We start from the raw sequence: 17,863 nt of genomic DNA on the forward strand, positions 1-17,863 counted from the left end.
AGTGACCTTAAAGCTCATCTAGTTCCAACCCCCTGCCATGGGCAGGGACACCTCCCACTAGATCAGGTTGCTCAAAGCCCCATTCAACCTGGAAACTAATAATATATTTGTTGTCACATATTTTCTGATATAAATATTTGGCTGCATGGAATCCTGCATCTCAGGATCTAGACCAGAGGGATCTTTACATCTCTGCAAAAGAACCAAAGATTTTCTCTTGCATCAGGTACATGGAGAACATGTATTTCAGGATTAGAAAGCATACAGTATGTAAATAATTTCTTTCCTAAGTTTTTCAAAACAGGACAGGAAACAGTACTGCTTGGAACACCTCAATAGTTTCCTATAATAATATTCCTAAATAGTTTCCTATAGTTTCCTATAATAATGTTCCTAAAAAATATTCCTCCTCGATAGTTTCAGTAATATGACAAAAAGGAGTCTATGGGAATGCACAGAAAGTAGCTGTATCTGCAAGGTGGAGACTGTTATTAGAGGCCTCATTCTTGGGAATCAAATCATTCATTGGTTCTTGGATTTTAAACTTTATAATCTTGACTATAGCTGGGAAAACTCTGGAAGTTCTTCCCACTGAGTTCTTTTTTTGGCCCTTCCTGGCCAAGAAGTCAAAGCCATCGTTTTCCCTGCTTCCGTGTCCTCTAGGTCAAACCCTCAGGTGGGTAACTTATTTCTCAATGCAACTAATGCCAATTTAAACTAGCTGAGTCTTTATGGGGTTTATATCACAGCTCAAAAATCCACAGCTGAGTATGTCAGGTATAAAAAAATACATGTTTATACTCCTTTCATGCAGTGCAGTCAGCAAACTGAAATGCATTTCACATAAACGCAATCCATCATAGCATGATAACAGCAGTTCTGGCACCCCTGCCTGCTCCAGTCCCCACTTACACTTCTCTATTCACTCAAACACCTTAAATCCTATTCAATAGCTCAAAGCACAACAAAACAAATCTGTTCTATATAGGAGAAATACTTTCCATATACAATACCCATAGGTTATAAACACTACAGTCAAGACTTTCTAAAAGTATGTGTTTTCAAAGTATGCCGATTTTCAAAAATCATGAGTAAAGATTTAGGTAACTGCTTCTAGTCACTCAAATGTCAAAATCTTGGGCAATATGAAATGATATGAACACCTCAAATGAAAATATACAACTGTATCCCTTAGTTTTTCAGCAAATATGTAAGATAATTTAAAGTATGTAGTTTTAATTATTTAATGAAAACACAGCCTTGGTCTTCATATCCTGTATTTAAATTTCAAAACTTGTATTTAAATTTCAAAACTTGTAAATATTTCTTTATAATGTAGATGGTTTCTGGATTTACTGTGTTGTCCTGATTTAACATTAACCTATACTTTAAGAGCATTATGTCTAAAATTTAGCTCTAATATCAAGTTTCCACAGCCTCACACCACCAATTAAGCATGCCAGATAGGTTTTGTTCTACTTTAAAAGGCCTTCACTAATCAGATTAAGTGAAAAATACTCATCATAATGTTTGCATATTCTTTCTAAGTGTCACAGCTTGGAGTCTTCTAATATTCTTTTTTTTTCTAAAGCACAAAGAAGTGAGACATTTAAAAAAACATTTTCAAAGGTATCCTAGGCAGAAAGAAAATTCCTTTTTATAACCTGTGTGATAGCACAAGGCATTACTGTATGTCACAGATGTAGCAGTTGGTCTAAACTTGGCTTGTAACATGCGTGGTTTATCAGATCAGAATATATTTTAAATCCTGCCTGATATATCTTTTGACTCCTTCCATTGAGCATATTAATATTTTGATTGTTTGGAAATAAGATGTTTCTGGAAACTGACAGCTGCATAAGCAGAACCACTGGCTTAAATATAGCCTAGGAAAGTAGTAAGAAACATTTTTGATTGCTACGTGATTTATTTGAAATAAATTAGAGAACTTACTTAGTTTCCAATTAGAAAAGCTGTATCCTCTCTCTTCCTCTCTTTGTTTCTCTGTGTTACAAGAAGTTTTACTTGTGAAAAAGTCACTGTTATAGTTAACAATTTGCATGGGTAGTCAGAATAGCCAGTATCTCCTGCTATTGTTGCTCTGAATTACTTTTCTGGATTGCTATCCTTACTTTGGTAACTGAATTAATGTTATCTGAGCATCACTTGTTCTTTAGCTAGACAGACTGATTCTGGTGGTGTTTAATAACCTGGTACTATCAAATTACTTTAATTCTTCTCTCTGTTCCTTCTGAAAGTTTGCTTGTGTTTTGACAAAAAAATACCCAAACCCTTATCTTAAAATTGATTGTTGGTAAAGTTGTATCCTAAAAAAACACAAGTATTTTTTTTTAAGCTTCATCAGTATCTATACATTTTTTTTGCAGTGCATCTTCATATATATTTTTATAAACTATGTTATAGTTCAAATCAGTTTAAAATTACAATGAAAAAAGCAACATTTAAAGTGGGAAGGTGACTCAGTGGCCTGAGGGAAAGCGTTCCAGACAGATGAGGCAGCATAAGGGAAAGAGCCAGAATCATCAGGATGGGCTGGTAAGCTGATCCCAAGTGTACAGAATAAGGTGGCACATTAAAGTGCTGCTAAAACAGTAACTATTTCTCCAGTCACCTAATGATATTCAGAGTTTGGGAATAATATCTTAGTTATAATTTTGTTACTTAATGGCACTGTTTTAATACAAAGGAGGAAAATTTTAAAAGCTATAGAACTTCTGCAGGAGTTTTCTTCCCTTATGTGTACAATCAGAGAGCTGGTCAGAGTCAATGCTTTTTGAATGCTGTGCACAAATGGTCAAATAGCAGCTATAACTCATTCTTCTAGTTATAACCAGATAACATGATTCCCCAAACCCCACATGTCATTACTACATTTTGTTTGCACAAAAACTGCCATGCTTTGCTACTGCCACCATGTGTCGAGACGCTAGGTTCCATGTAAGTATGGGTATAATCTTTCTTCAGACTAACCATTTCTCAGTTCATCCTGTTGTCCCATTGTAATATACTATATATACATGGTTTTTCACCTGTCCATGGAGTTTCCTTCTGTTGTGTTTTAGCAAACTGTTATCAAACTATACTCTCCTGCTACCTAACCTATGCGTATCAAGCTCTTGTCTTTAGCTGGTTCCTCTAGTCACCTCACTGAACAATCATGTTGCTATCCTCCAGACTGTCCCAGGCCTACCTAGCTGAGGTGATCCATGATCACAAGTTCATAGATGAGCTGACTAACATGTACACTGCTGATAAACTACTGAAACTCTCATCTGAGTGTGCTTGGAAAGCAAGAGGTCTCAAGAAATTATTTTTAAAATGTAGACTACCCAAGAATGCCCTCCCCTTATTCTCACAACAATCCCGTAGGACATTCTAATTAGGGGTATATCTCATGAAGTATAATTTTGGCAACTAAGTTATTGAACATTTTGTCGTATTAAACATCTGACTAGAGTTGATATTCTCTACAGTTCTAGTTGTCAATAACAGGTGCAAAAGCCTCTGATGCTCAAAACACTAGCCATTCATTCTGGTTTTGGTTACTCTCGAATCCCAAAGGTCCTGATCTACACTACCATTAGGCTGAGGTGCCTCTGGCTCCTGCCAGCTGCCTGGCCCTTTGTGTTTAATTTGCTGTAGGCCTCAGGGCCTATAAAAAACCCCAAAGAAATACACTAGGAAGCCACTGTACCTAATTAGAAAAAAGATACTGAAGATAATATTTTATATAAACAGCATACATGTATAGTTCAGGCAAGAACCTCTTGAGTATATTTTCCTCATTACCATGCAACTCGCATTAACCAGGTTTCCACAAATAATAGCCAACCCTTATTCTTTTATGTTGAAAGCACTTACAGATGAACTCTCAGTGAAGTCTCTCATTTCTTTAAGGGGTTTGGAATTTCTTTGTAAGTAGCCTGGGTGAAATCATGCTCTCTATTCTAGATGTGCAATGCCATTTAAGTGATAAGAAGCAGGACTGCACTGTAAATCTCTGTTTGACAAATGTGTAATTGGAAGTAGAGACTGTGTGGTTACAAAATATGCTTCACTAGACTGACTCTTAATCCACTTTTAAAAATACAGTCCGTAATGTGGTGTTGTGTTAAGCTCAACCCCAAGTCAGAAACATTCATGTATATATGACCCTGTCCCTGGACAACAGTAAGCAGTTAGCAAAGGCAGACAAGATAAATGTCAGGTCTGCTTAATATCAACCATAGAAATAGCTAACATGAAGAAAAAAATGCACCCAAAAACAGAAACAAAAAACCCAACAACCTTAAAATTAAAGGAGAAAAAGTTCAAGTAATCAAAATATAAAGTATATAATATGGCTTTCACTTTAGTAATATTCCTGTTTTTCCTTTAGCTTTAGGTTACACTCTTTGCACCAGTCCCTCTGACAATCTGTTCAGTTGGTATTAATCATGGCTATAAACATATATTTTAGATGTTTTGGAGATGTTTGTTCTGAAGAAAGGTAAAGAAGCCAATTAAAATGGATAGATCTGTAGCTGCTAGGGTCTAATCCTGTTTTATCTGAAGAGGAATTTTGACAAGCAATGGAAGAGAGCAAAACTCAGAAAAGAATAGCAAAAGTACAAACACATTGTTTGGCTTAATGCCCTCTCTTACATATAATCTGAGGAAAACAAGTCCATCATTGTATCAGCTACAGCAAGATCTGGCAAACCTGTACCAGCACCAGAGTCGGTGCCAACTAGCATTGTCTTAATTGAAGACATGAAAAAACATAACAAAATTAGTCTTGTTTGCTAAGCCAGGTTCTTCTTAAAAACAAAAGAAGGAAAGACATGAAAGAAGAGGAAATAAAGGAAGACGGGGAAGGAGAGGGTCATAGTAGGAATGCAAATCTCACATAACACAGAGGGTTCCAAATTAGATGAAGACAGTAGAACTGCATTTTCAGATCCCTTTTTGTGGTCTGTTTTGGACTACTGAAATCCTATACTGTCAGTAGTCTCTGAAAATGCTAGGAGTAGTAACCCTGCTTGTAAATCTCACACTTTTCAATCATGCAGGTTTTTTGGCATCAATGTCAAATAAAGCTTCTTCCTGTTTCACTTGCCCAAAGCAAGTCATGAATAAAACAGCACATCCCCTTGATATTTTGTTCAGTAATCAAACCCAGTTTCTGGGTTATTAATTTTAATCCATTTTGATTTCTGATCTTGTGTTTCTATTGATTACAAGACATAGTCTCCACCAAGTCATTGGATTTTATAGTGCTGTATCTATTACATTTTATAGTATTACCTCATTAGTATTATATCAGTTTTTTCTGTATTTGATTTTTTTTTTTTAAATAATCTTATATAACAGGTTTCATCAAAATTCTGCTTCTTTGGGCAACTGCCAGTCGCTGTATATCAATACTTGCTGTGTGCTCTACAAATCATTGAAGTCTGCTAGCACTGACCCCAGAAAGAAGGCTGATGTGAGTCAACCCTGCACCCAGACATGGTGGGAACTTCATGGGGATCCTACTCAGCCATGTGAGCACTTCCAGGTAGAGCTCATGCACTTTATATTTGAACCATAAAGGGAAAATATCCACTTTAAAATCTGAATGCTAGCAAACTAAACAACCTAGATGCTTGTATGATGTTGTTTAGCTTAAAATAAATTTAAAAAATAATAAATAATCCCTTTACTAAAGGAAGAATGTAGGAGAACCTAATAAAACATTAACTATACAGGGAACAGTAAAATGGTTGTGAACAGACACTTTTTACTAAATTCTTTTGTATTACAGGCATCTTTGCAATTTGACCAAATTCTTTGAAAGGCTAATATACAAGATAGCACTTTACAATGGATAATATTGCACAAGAAAAATAAAAAATCGTAACTTAAAATAAGGAAACAGTGTCCTCCATGGTTTTTAGGCAGGGAATCCATCTTAAAGGATCTACACTTTTACAATTCAGTAAAATTTTGTTACGAAAGGGGGATTTTTACAGATCTGCTTTTACAGTCGCCACCCATAACATCAGTTCATGTTCTGGGGATTAGCTCTGTGTTTTATAGAAATCTTTACAACAATTTTCAGCTGTACCCTGTACAATTTCTACTGTAATAAAGCAAAATATTGGTATACTTTTACCTATTGATTCATTTTGAAAAGCAAACACGTAGAACATTGGATAAAACTGGATGAGGACAACACAAGAGACTGGCTCTGTGTGGACAACTGAAAGACTGCTTTCAATACTATGGTTATAACTAACTTGTTATATTATTAGAAAAGTCTGACTTCTCTCCCATTAATGTTAGTGACAGAACAATAACTTATGTCATTGGAAACAGCATCAGGCTCCATAAATTACTAGTAAATTTCATCCAAATAATTAAGGAGACTGAAAAATTTCGTAGTAACACTCAGGCAACCCTCACATGAACGCTACCCTGTTAAATGATGAAGCCTGTTTTGGACTGGGTGAAAAAGAAATAAGCACTGAAGGAATCTTTCAACTTTGTAATTTCTGCTGTCTACAGAAAAGAGCTACCATTTCTTTCACTCTTCTGATATGTCTCCACTTCTAAAATTAGAATCTGAATTACAATCACACAACACCTAGCAGGCTCATGCTAACAGATGCACTGCATAATTACATGAATAGAAAATATCCAACTCATATTATTATGTAATGGTTGGGGCTTTTGCCAATGTGATATATAGAATATATCAACTCCCTCTGGATCTGCCTTAGCACTCTTGCCTGTCCCTTGCAGGGGCAGACATGGCAATGTCAATCCATATTTGCCCATCAGCCAACACTTCTAGTATAGAATCATAACCTGTGACATGCACAACATTGCCTGTATCTTTAATCACACTGCAAACTCATTTTATTGGTTTAAAAATTAAGGCAAGAGATTGAGAGGTGTAAACCAGGAAATTCTTGCTCCTGTAGACACTGATGGCACTGACACCCCAGAAAAAACATACCAAGCACTGTTATGTTCTGAAATAATGCCACAACAAATGCAAGAGGACATCAGAATGAGCTTTCATTCCCAGAGACACTGCCATGTGAGGAAGTATCAGAAGTTACTCTTGCAGACAAAGATACCTTTCAGATCACAGATGCTTACCTGAAACATAGGACAGGCTGCAAGGACCAGCAGCAGTTCTGGTTATACAGGGGAGGGAACTCTCCATACCTGGCAGTGACTGATGAGCTCCTGAAGGAAGCATAATTGTGGTGCACTCTGTGACTTGTGCTTCTTAGGTCTCTTTGTGACTTCAATACCTCTTTCTGACTCTGCATGTTTCTTAACTGGTGTGTCCACTGTACACAATCAAATCATTGATAAATTTACATTTTCCATTCAGATCCAGTTATAATGGTTGAATGGGTTAGGAAGCATCACCTGAGCTGCAGTAACTTTACATACTTGCCCTTGAAGAGCAGAAACTCTCACTACTTGGATCTCCCAACAGGCACACAGAGAGGTGCTGTGTGTAAACTGACTGGAGCTGATCTGAAAGTGGCTTGGTCTAGTTCAGTTGAGCTTAATTAAAATCAGAGTCATTTTGCAAAACAGCTGTTAAAACATGTTGCCAGCAAGTTTTTATTTCTGGAACTGATGTCCTCTTTCCTGTGAGTTACACCGTTAATGCTCAGCTTAGTGCATTTTTTTTCTTTCTTGGACTGCCTGAGCCTTAATTGGCTCCCAGTCTTTCTAGTCCTGTCTCTGTCCTATCTCTGGAGGTCATGATATGTTGAAGTGGGCTTTTTAGTGCTCAGCAGTCAAAAGCCTTAATTTACTGTCCTCTAAAAGAGTAGACAGAGGGACAACAGTCTTTTCATGGACTTTATGCTGTTACTTGCAAGCTAGTGAATCTGGAATTCTCTGATGTTGCTCTATCGAGATGACAGCTCTGCAAGATGCAGCACATTTACTATGTATGCTCTAACTTCTTGCGGTTCCTGGAAGTTTTGTCTTTGTACCACTTGCTGTCACAATGGTCAGTCTGTTTGCCACAGTAAAGGCTCATAACTTTTATGGTTTCTCTATGCTGTACTTTCTGCATAACTCTCAGCTCATTTGTTGTACAGGTTATTCAATGGTTTTGCAATTCTAGCATCTTATATAAAACTCCTTCTTAAAGTGGAAAAGGTTTGCTTTTTTTTTAATCAGTTGAATAGTCACTTTGAATTGCTTAATTTTGCATATCATGCACGAACAACAGTTCATAGCTCAGCAAGACTCCATGCACATTTTATAATAACTGCATCTCAGCAAAAGTCCACATAGATTTACAGTTATTTTATCAGACATATCAGGCTTTATTTTCTGGCTTCAGACTTTGTAGCCTACAGATGCCATAATGTCCAAGCCAAAGCAGAGTGTGGTACAGTATCAACATGCAGTTCCTGTCAGCACTGTATGGCTCACATCTACTGTTACAGATATTATGAAGAATACATTAGATCTCTATTCTGGGTATAAAGTTACATTAGACATCAGCCATGCCATAAATGCCTAACTTGTCCCCAAAAGAAGGGCTGACTTCACTATACAACTTTTCTGTATAACTGAAGAAGCCATACGACAACCTAATGCTCACAAGCTATTTCAGCAATGATATTTGTGCTGGGTTTGGCTGGAACGGAGCTAATTTTTTTAATATTTGCTTGCTTGGGGCTATGTTTTGGATTTCTGCTGGAAACAGTGTTGATTATGCAAGGATGTTTTCTCTATTGCTGAGCAGTGCTTACATTGTAAAGGCCTTTTCTGCTCCTCAATCCAACCCATCAGTGAGAAGGCTGGTGGTGCACAAGATGTTGGGAGGGGACACAGCTGGGACAGCTGATCCCACCTGACCTGAAGATATTCTGTACCATACAGTGTCATGCTCAGCATATAAAGGTAGGGGAAGAAGAAGGAAGGTGGAGATGTTCAGTGTGATGGCATTTGTCTCCCCAGGTAACTGTTATGCATGATGGAGCCGATGGAGCCCTCTTTCCTTGGGGTGGCTAAGCATCTGCCTGTTGATGGGCAGTAGTGAATGAATTCCTTATTTTGCTCTGCCTGCATGTGCGGCTTTTGCTTTACTTATTAAACTGACTTTATCTCAACCCACAAGTTTTATCCTTGTGATTCTCTTCCCCCATCCCACTGCAGGGAGTGAGTAAATGGCTCTGTGGTGTTTTGTTGCCAGCTGGGACTAAACCCAATATTTTCCAAAAAGGGAGAGAAACCTCCAACACATGAGGAAATTTTTCATAAAAGAATTACCTTTACCTCTGATTTTTCATACTGTTATGCCTCATAAAACTTCTTTCTGAAGAGCTATATCCTACATGGGAACCACATTCCTAGCAAAGGTGCTCACCTGATAATATTTTGGGAGAACTGGGAGGAGGTCAAAAAGCCAGCTAATTACGTTATTAGCTGTGTAAAGGGCTATATATGGATTCCCCATAATAAATGCAAAACATCTAGTAATCTTTTAAAATCAGAATTGTGATGAGCATTTTTAATAAAATACCAGAAATCAAGCAGCATTTTTGGTAAGCTGAACTGCTTAGAATTACAGATTATTTTCTGTTGCTGGTGTACAGGATGAGGAGAAGAGAAACTCGAGTCTACATTTTCCAAGTGATGTGGTAGGTTTCAGTCACCCAAGGTTTTAATTAGTTTGCTCAGTTTAACAAAATTAAATTCTATATAGGAATAGGGTTTCTCTGTGTACTGCTCAAAGTATTCTGAAATTATTCTACCTAGGTTTATACCTCAGTTTTATTTACAGCTAAATTTCACTTGCCTCTTTAAATTACTTTTCCCCAACGGTTTATTTCTGTGCATTCAGTAACAAGTTCAGAAGCTGTATTTTTGTTTTTTTATTTTATTTTTTCTTTCTGAGGATTTGTAGTTACAGGCCATCCTTAAGGATTTCTGCATTGTTGCACTGTATTTATTAAATCAAACACTTCAAAGAAATCAGGAATATTTTGATATTAAATTACTTGCATTTGCTGAGGTTGCCTTTGGAGCCGCAAAACTTTTACGCTGCTGCCAGTGGATGGGTTTCCCTGTGACTGCACTCTTCAAGTTCTGACTGAAACATAAAGACAGTAGCAATAACTAATTTTACAAGGCTGAAGTCTAAACCGGCTGACAAGAGTAATGCAATGCCACTACAGTGCCTCTTGGATGAATCAGCAAAATCCACATAAGCATCTATAGGGGATGTTTCATGAGTGAGGAGAAGGCACTCGGTGCCCATAGGTGCTGTCAGAGCAGTGGATTCCCTGTCCAATGAGGTGGAATGCTCCGCGGGCACATGGTTTATGCTGCTCAAAATAACTTGGGACCTGCAAACTGACAAATGCTATTGCTCCGGTGGTGACAGGTTGTCCAGCTTCTTACAGCCATCCTTATTATAACGAAGGTTAACTTCCTTCACTGTATGGACTTGTAGCTGCTTGTGTTCCCGAGGACTCGAAGAATTCCCTTGCTTCCTTAATTTTAATCTCATACTTCTGGATAATTGTCATCGCTACTAACTGCCAGAGTTGGGCAGCAACATCTGGAGGAATTGAAAAAGGTAATCCCTCAACTTTAGATTGGTCTACATTTTGATTATGCAGTGCAGGTGCAAAGGGTTTGATAAGCATGTATATTTGAATGCTAATTATTGCTGTTAAGACATAGAGAAGAAATACTTTTTATACTGACTGGTTTAAATTATGCTGAGGCATATGGATTGCAGTGAAAGAGAAACAATATTCTGCAGCATTTAAAGGGCTTGAATAGCACTAGTGGGGTTCTCAAATCTCTTGGAGCCAGTCTGACTCCTCCAAAGAGTCAACAGAAGATTGTAATGACCGGAAAAGTTCCTTATATTCTTCTTCCTGCTTATTTTCCTTCCACGTTCTGAAACATTTGCATTCTGGTATGCAGCCTTAAAACAAGATGCCATAATTTGGATTTCCTTCTTAAGCAAAATCAAACCTAATTTAACATGACCCCATAGTTAAATACTTTCTATTTATTTATTTATTTTTTCGTGTAAAATGACCCCACTGGCTATATTTAGTGCTGGGAGATCTGTTCGCTGGATTAATGAACACAACAGCTGCAGAAACAGTCCTGCTAGAAGGGCATAGCTCTCACCCTTGAGCTCTCACTATCTCCCTTGCTCTCTTTCTCTCTCTCACAAAAGTATTTGACTGTCAGTAGCAAATGTTTGGCCCAATATATTGCAACATGAAGCAGTAATCAGAAGCCAGTCTTACGTTTTACGAAATAATATGTCAACAATTGACAAGAGAACAGAGTAGTTCTTGGGTTTACATCAAGAGTACATTATACAAATAATGCTAAAGACACTGATTACTTTTCAGTAGTTTTGGTTTGGTCATGAGGTTTACATTTGTGAAGAGTGGAAACAAAATCAGCAAAAGTTAATGGAACAATTTCACAAACTTCAACTCTGCTCTTCTCCCTCTCCAACACCTCCTGAAGGTTCCTAAGGTCAGGATATTTCTTTCTGTTTGTTTTTCTTTTTCCTTCAGAATTGGCTAACAAAATTAAACAGCAAAAGGAAGTGTGTTACTTCCTGTAGCTGAGCAGAATGATATTTATTTATCAGAAATTATATGCAGTCAATTCAGGAGTTAGGTTTTGTATCTGGCAGACTACCAAAGACAAAGGAGAACTGTGTGCTCTCTGTTGGTTTGCTATTCCTATGCATTCTTAAGAGGTTTTACAGTAGTTCTTGCTGTGGTACTGAAGGAACCTTTCTTATCAACAGCTGCTAGGAATTAGCAATCTAGGTATATTTGCACATAAATGTAACACTAAGATCTTTTGTTAAGTATTGTAACAGCAATTAGACAATGAAATGCAAACTGTAATGTAAATCACTGAGAAAAACAAAAACAACCCACAACAAAACCATAAACGAGTTTACTTTTTTGTTTCAAACTTCAGTGCTTTAGTACTTGTTTTCATAAACAGTAATATTCTATGAGGATGGGAAAATTAATTTTGCCTAATGCAATTCTCATCTAAACACTGTAGTTTGAAAATATGAATCAAATATGAAGGCTTTTGTGTTACACTGTTTTTAGGGAAGACTGATGAAAAGGCACAGAAAAGACAGAAGAGTGGACAAAAAGACACAAATACAGGAGAGGCTGAAAAAAGAAAGGCACAACTTGAAAAACCTTGGGGAGAGAAATGCAAGACAGATTTCTTTTGTGTCTAATTTAAGGCTTGAGTTCCCTTTTTCACTAGGAAAAAGTATTTGTATGAAAACTGAATCTCATTAAAAAAAAAAAAAAAAGCAGCCCATAGATTTGAAATTAACAGACAAAAAGATGTGCAAATGGCATGTTGTTTGCATACCCCTGCTTTTCAGGGCTTTTCTTTGTCCAGTTTGGGCTTCTTCAGTCTAGCTACATAAGCAGTTAGTTGTCCAGTCTTCAGATAAATGTGTATGATTGCCTTAACATTGGTGCCACTTCCATGAACAGGTAGAATAGAGACTTGCTCACCATTTTAAATTGTGCAGATTCTCATTACAGTACCTTATGCACTAATTTGTCAGTCTAGATTGAGCCCATGCAATACATAAATCACTTTTTAACACCGAGAAGTAACCTGTAGCTTCAGTCTCAAACTAAAACTTCACAGTAGTCCTCAACTGCTTGCATTTGTGGATTTCTTCACTGCTCACACATGCTGCTAGCAGGAATAATAGAAATGACCTAGTTTATATCATTTGCGTCACAGTCCATGAAAGGCTTGCAGAGTGCTGTCCCTGCGTTTGAACCAGGATAAATGAATATTATTGCCTGTTAGCTATATTTTCCATTGAGGACTTTTGCATTTCATTCAGTATGAAATGTGGACCTCTGCTGTATCTTTTGGGGCCTTTTATTAAACTCTTACTCATATGGGAAATCCTTGAAGGAAACTGGACTACATACATTATTTGAATCATTAAAACTTTTCCTAAATTACCAGCACTTGAAGTACTACAGTCAGAGCTTGTCCTGATGTCTGAGGCCTGGCCTTCACAGGAGAGGAGGATGGAGAAGCATCCCAGGCAGGCCTCTAAGACAGCCGTTGCCTGTTTTCTTTTTTGACCTTCTAATTTAAAAACAGCTTAAATTTATTTCCATTTCAGTTTGACTTCATATGGTTTTTCTTCAAGATATTGTTTACCTTGTAGTTCAAGGAGATTCACTGAGGAGGCAAAGAGAACTTGAGACTTGGGTAAGAGAAGGTCTCAGTTCTCATTTTGAGAACTACTAAGCGACAATATTCATTACAAAAAAGACATTTTGTGATCAGAGTAAAAAGAAAAAAGGTCTTTTCACTATAGGATAGTATGCAGGAAATTCTGAAAAAGTTCAAGAGCTTTGAATGTGCTTTTTCCTTGAAGAACAGTTGAATATTTCATGCTGCTTAGGGTGCCTACTACTGTAACACTCAGGCCACAGGCCAGGGCATAACTCCAATTGCACAGAGGCCACTTCCAGTGTCTTCTGCAGAATGACTTGGAGGAGAATATCCCATCCCATTTCTCAGATGATGAATTCTAACCTTTTTTTTTTTCCTTTTGTGGGCTGTGTGATTATGCTGTCAGCAGGAAAGGGAAGAGCCATGAGTGGCTACAGTGGTAGTGAAGAACACATTTCACCTTTTAACATTTCTAGCACCAGGAGGACAAAAATCCCTGTATGCTTGCAAAATAGGTGCTCCTAAGACTCCTTAAAGTTTCTTAAAGCAAAACAGGTACTTTGAGGCTATAACATTTGTACTCTTTGACTCGCATTCAAATGCCTGTGGGTGAAATGGAGAATCCCTCCAGACAAGAGGAAAAGAGCTGGGTTAGAGGAGACTAACATAACTACAAAATGAAGCCCAGGTAGATCATCTGCTACAGAAATCTAGATTCTTAAATATTCCAGCTTCAAATCACTTGCTTGTGGTTTGAGATTATCTACCTAATGCACATACAATATCCGCATGTTAAATTATATCTCAGTAAATTTAAATTATTTTCACTTTAGCATATGATCTTAAACTAAATATACATTACACATAACTATATATAGATAATTCTGTATTCCCTTCCTAATGAAAATCCAGATAGCCATTTCAGTTTCAGAGGAATTTAGAAGTGGTTTTACCAGTTAAGGCCCCAATTCACTCAACTCCAAAGGCATTAAGAATTTATTAAAAATAATTAAATTTTCCCAAAATTTTAAAATACTGGTTGTTCTATATTTACCTTTTTTCTCCTTCTTTCTTCCCTTTTCCTTCCCTTTCTTCCCTTCCTTTCTCTTTTTCCCCTTCTTTTCAGAAGGTAACTTACTTTTATAAGTAACACTTTTCAAGGTTTAAACTTCAAGTTTGTATAGGAAAACTTTGCATTTTATTTGAAAACTGCTTAAAAAAATTACCTGTGTGGCATTTACAAATAGAGGTGCTGTGAAGTGAGAGTTAGTAATTCTGTTCACAGCTGCAAGTAAACCCTGAGCAGTTTAAGTGAAGTTGCTCCAGCCTATATATCTAAGGGCAGAAGCTGGAGTGTCAGAGGTTTTACTCACAGAAGAGGGCCTGATTCTACTTATTTTTCCAAACAGAAGCAGTAGTAGCCATACATCAGTTATAACAGCAATCAAAAAATCCCCTTAACAGCAGTGATTTACACTAAAGCAAAGAGCAGCAGTATGTGAAGAAACTTAAAACAGCACCACCAGTATTTTCACTATTTACAGAATTATGTAACAGTGAGCAAGAAACAGCTACCAGCCTCTTTTAGACTTACATTTAGTGAGAGTTTTAAGGTCTGGAATTTATAAAATGAACTAGAGATGAAAGAAAATGCAACATATACTTAGAATATTAAACAGGTTATATTGAAAAATATACATAAGGAAGTAGGATGTTTCCTAAACATGGACATAACATTTAGCCTACTTGTTCTTAGAAGGATTTTCTTTCGTAAGAAGTTGTTACACTCCTGGGCTTGGAAGCTCTCTATTTTCCATTATTTAATTACATTACTTGGAAATAGAAGTTTAGTTATCTGACTTTTTTGATTCATTACAAGGAATGGAATTCAAAACTACTAATGTGTCTAAGAAAGAAAAGTAAACCATCTTTTTGTGCATAACTTTCTAAACAAAATTATTAATAAATATCTGACTCATGCCACCAGACACACGTAAGACCACTAACCTTAGTCCTCTGCTCCAGCCTAACCTTTCCCATGTCTGGAGTCTCAAAGTCTTGTCTTGCAGCAGCTACAGCTTAGCAACAGGCAGTGACAGAAATGGTGACAATGGCAACTGCTAAATGAGAATCCCTGTGAGCATATAAGAATGTGATTGTGATCACTAGGTGTCTGCAAGACAGATCACTTATGTCATCCCTTAGCTGTTCATAGCTGTAATCACACAGCTGAAACATCTGTGTAACTGACTGTGTTCAACAGCATACTCATAAATGCAATTCACTCATAAAAGCAGTTCACCCTCTAATATTTGCTAAACTTTCAAGTTTCCAAACAGAGGTGCTGGGCACACAGGTCTGGAGCCTTGCTGTATAACAAGCACAAAGGTGCCACTATGCAGAGAAAGAAGCAGCTGTTTGTTGGTTGTTTTGGTACTGGGGTTTCATACAAAAGCAGTCTCAATTAAAGTAATGGTAGCGTGAAAATCTAGACAGGAACACATACTAAATTACTGACTTTTAACTACTAAATTTGACTAAATTATGTTTTTTTAACTACAACTGAAGGCCAAAGATACTCAAATGTCTTTTTGCATTAAATCAGCTATTTGCAGATAACCTCTTTATTATAATACAGAGAAGGGTGTTTAAAAAAAAACATCTTTGGGGAATCAAGCATTCAAAGCTGCCTCTGACCAAATGAAACAGAGGACCTGCACTCAGATATATCAGGGATTCCCTTCAGCTTTGCTGAGATTTCACTACTGCTATTTTTTTAGGAAAAGCTCTGATTCTTTCAGTGATGACTCAGCAATGAGTCTAACAAACCTCAAAGAAGAGAAAATAAAAGGGTTTGGTGTCACACAGTGCAAGCTTCCTGTAGTGTGATTTTCCTCATTTTCATGTATAGATTTTCAGGTCAAGCCACTGCCAGAACAATCTACAGAAACTAATTCTACCTTTGAGAATATTTTATCATAAATATCACTTGGCTAATAAGAGAACAGGGCCATAAATATAGGCTTTTGGAAACTCAGAAACCTTTGTGCAATTACTTGGCTAGTAGAAACTGAATTAGTAAACTAAAGAAGTTCATGCAGTCAGTTTTGTTCATGACACTCTCTGATGTCTCTCAAGATAATAGGTGCCCAAGGGCACTGGTCTTAATGTCCCAGGTGTTGTAGTTTAAACCTAGCCAGACAGCTCGTTCACTCACTCCCCGTGAGTGGTGCCGGGCTGGAAGCAATTGAGGCCTGTGTTGTCCCCCCCAGAAAGCAAAGAAATGTACTTGTTTGCTGCTATAGGTAATAAACCAGTCAAGAGTAGAGAACTGCTTGCTGACTGCTGGAACCAGTCATCCCAGTTTCAACCCTAAATAACACCAGTTTAGAGTTATTAGTCATAACTAGCATTGCAATTCCTCCCCTTGATACTTGTTCATTATGAGAGACTTTCCAGTCTGCAAAATTATTGATGCTTTCATTAACACCACAGGTTGCTGTCTACAGTTTGTCATAACTGCTTACTCAACAGTTACATGCAGTTATCTGCACTTACTTGCTCAACAGAAATATCTGCAATTACAGGATGTTTTGCTAGCTCCATGATATAGTAGTGGTGTGCAGTCCACTGCCACTCAGTGCCACCGTTCTGTGCCACTTGCACACTGAGGGACTGTGGGGTGTGCCACAAAGACACTTCTGTTCCAAAGGCCCCGTCAGGAAAAATTAAAGGGAAGGCTCAAGGAATGTGAAGGCCAACTCCACATGTCACTCTAAACAATACAGAAAGGAAAAGACTGAATTCAAGATCAGATCTTACTTTTGGAGCTTAGATTCCAATTTTGGCTATAGAAAGGCTAAATTATTATTAATTATCATTAATTAAACCTGTAATAGCATAGTTGCTCCTCTGATAATGTCTTTTCACTCACTAGAAAGATGGCTTAATAGATATTTTAGAAAATGTATTGAATTCAGCCTTATTGCTGTCTAGCCCAGACACCCTGTCAGGCTGAATGCTTGCTCTCCTTTGAATAAAAGCTGTTGTCCCCTAAAAGCTGTTGTCCCCTTACTGTGAAATCCAAATGGCCTCAGCCTACCCAATGCTTCCTTCAATCATCAGTCCTCTGAAGCCCTTGGAGAGAATAAATCCTTGTAATAAAATTTTAAAAAATGAAAAAAAAGAAACTGGACATCTTTCAAGGCATAAGCAAGGCATAATTAATAACTGTAAGTGGATTGTCTGGGAGCCCCATGGCAACATTTGCTAAAACTCAAAATTTTACATTTCATTAGAAATATCACATAATTCAAAATGTCCCAAAACTGCAGTAGCCACACACTGCCTCAATGTGCTACTTTTGACTAGTACCCAGCTTCTTCCTTACTAAAAATAGAATTAAAAGTTATCTTCTATGCAAGCTGAAAATAGAGAAGAGTTAGATATAATATCCTGACCCTGAGTGAGCTCTAAAGAAAAGTGATGTCTCTCTAAGGATTAAGAATTTGGCGTCATAATCATTCCATCAATATCTTGCTTCCTAACACAAGAAGGAGCACTCTGCTCTCTTCTACCTCTTCCAGCCCCACAGGCACAAGGAAGG

At 37.3% G+C, this 17,863-nt stretch overlaps 1 protein-coding gene across 3 annotated transcripts in view; it reads left to right on the forward strand.

The window, feature by feature from the left end:
• MYPN (myopalladin) overlaps positions 1-17,863 on the forward strand; it is a 73,256-nt gene that overhangs the window by 3,840 nt on the left and 51,553 nt on the right. For 2 of the 3 annotated variants that reach the window (XM_057403236.1, XM_057403238.1), the window contains exon 2: positions 5,374-5,560. In XM_057403236.1, the coding sequence (XP_057259219.1) occupies positions 5,526-5,560 (35 nt within the window). In that variant the 5' untranslated portion in view covers positions 5,374-5,525. Of the gene's footprint in view, positions 1-5,373; positions 5,561-10,454; positions 10,613-17,863 lie in introns of those variants that run through there. The other variant, XM_057403237.1, reaches the window with a different exon arrangement.

This window comes from Pezoporus wallicus, unplaced genomic scaffold (genome assembly GCF_028554395.1).
Source record: "Pezoporus wallicus isolate ANWC-B61680 ecotype Strahan unplaced genomic scaffold, APGP_CSIRO_Pwel_v1 contig_4264, whole genome shotgun sequence".
NCBI classification, from domain to species: domain Eukaryota; kingdom Metazoa; phylum Chordata; class Aves; order Psittaciformes; family Psittacidae; genus Pezoporus; species Pezoporus wallicus.